The 1,527-nt window shown below is 56.6% G+C and overlaps 1 protein-coding gene across 1 annotated transcript in view; it reads left to right on the plus strand.

The window, feature by feature from the left end:
- The window catches only part of GATA1 (GATA binding protein 1), a 7,201-nt gene that overhangs the window by 3,426 nt on the left and 2,248 nt on the right, over nt 1-1,527 (plus strand). The window contains exons 2-3 of the mRNA XM_024769223.1: nt 458-696; nt 1,194-1,516. Coding sequence (XP_024624991.1) covers nt 477-696; nt 1,194-1,516 — 543 coding nt within the window. The 5' untranslated portion in view covers nt 458-476. The remainder of the gene's footprint in view (nt 1-457; nt 697-1,193; nt 1,517-1,527) is intronic.

The following is a 1,527-nucleotide window of genomic DNA, read 5'->3' on the forward strand; positions in this document are numbered from 1 at the left end:
GAAGAGGAGGAGGGGGAGAGGAAGAAGGGAAGAAGAGAGAAGAGGGAGGGAGGCAGGAGTAGAAAGAGAAGGAAGAAGGGGAAGAGGAGGAGAAAGAAGAGCAGCTGAGAGGAGGGAGGAGGAAGAGACAGGGGAGGGAGGAGGGCGAGGAGAAGAAAGGGAAGAGGAGGAAGAGGAGGGTACAGAAGAGGGAGAGGAGGAGAGGAAAGATAAATGAGGAAGAAGGGGAAAGAAGCAGGATGGGGAGTGAGAGGATGGAGTGGAAGATAAGGGAGAGATGAGGGAGGGGAGAGAGGAAGAGGAGGGGGAGAGGAGGCAAGAGGAGGGTACTAGGGAGATGGAAAGGGGGGATAAGAGGATTGAGGGGATGGAGTGGGAAGAGGGAGAAAGGAGGGAAGAAGGGGTGGAGAGGGGAGAGGAGGGCTTCTGTGTCTGAGGACCCCTCCTGTTCTCACAGGTCAAACCCCAGAGGCCCCATGGAGTTCCCTGGCCTTGGGGCCCTGGGGACCTCCGAGCCCCTGCCCCAGTTTATGGACCCTGCCTTGGTGTCCTCACCACCAGAATCGGGGGTCTTCTTCCCCTCTGGGCCTGAGGGCTTGGATACAGCAGCCTCCTCCACCGCCCCCAGCACCGCCACGGCTGCAGCTGCTGCACTGGCCTACTACAGGGATGCTGAGGCCTACAGACACTCCCCAGGTAACTTCTTTGGGTAGCTGTCCTGGCACTGGCTCTGTGTTATTGGGGTTGCCATGGAGACCCTTAGCTAAGGCAGAATCCTACTAAGAAGTCATCCTGAAAATGGCCGGAAGCCTTTTAAGGACCCCTAGTTAAGTCCAGACCTGGGAATGCCAATGCTCCCCAGCCTGCCATCTTGGGATAGCCATACTGGGAAGCAATGTTGGAAGTAGGTGGTGGCCCGAGTTGCCAACTGATCTATGGGCTCCAAATCCCAACAAGTAATCCTCAAAGCCCACTTGGAAATGGCTGGAGGTTATTTCAGTTGCCAGAGTGACCAGTGGGGCTCAGGACCCAGGAGTCACCCAATGGCCAGTAGCTATTCTGGTCACCTGTAGAAAGGCTGGAAACTTGGCCACCATGTTGGGGCTCTTGGGCATCATTAGACCCTGAAAGCAAGATGACTTTAGACTGATTGCTCTTCTTCTTTCCTCCTCCTTTTCCATACCCCCCAATAGTCTTTCAGGTGTACCCACTGCTCAACTGTATGGAAGGCATCCCAGGGAGCTCACCATATGCTGGCTGGGCCTATGGCAAGACCGGGCTCTACTCTGCCTCGACTGCATGCCCCACCCGCGAGGACTCCCCTCCCCAGGCCCCAGAAGATCTGGATGGGAAAGGCGGCGGCAGTTTCCTGGAGACCTTAAAGACAGAGCGGCTGAGTCCAGACCTCTTGACACTGGGGCCTGCACTGCCTTCATCAATTCCGGTCCCCAGCAGTGCCTATGGGGGCCCTGACTTTTCCAGTACCTTCTTTTCTCCCACTGGGAGCCCCCTCAATCCCTCAGCCTA

Source organism: Neophocaena asiaeorientalis, unplaced genomic scaffold (genome assembly GCF_003031525.2).
Source record: "Neophocaena asiaeorientalis asiaeorientalis breed wild unplaced genomic scaffold, Neophocaena_asiaeorientalis_V1.1 scaffold671, whole genome shotgun sequence".
NCBI classification, from domain to species: Eukaryota; Metazoa; Chordata; class Mammalia; order Artiodactyla; family Phocoenidae; genus Neophocaena; species Neophocaena asiaeorientalis.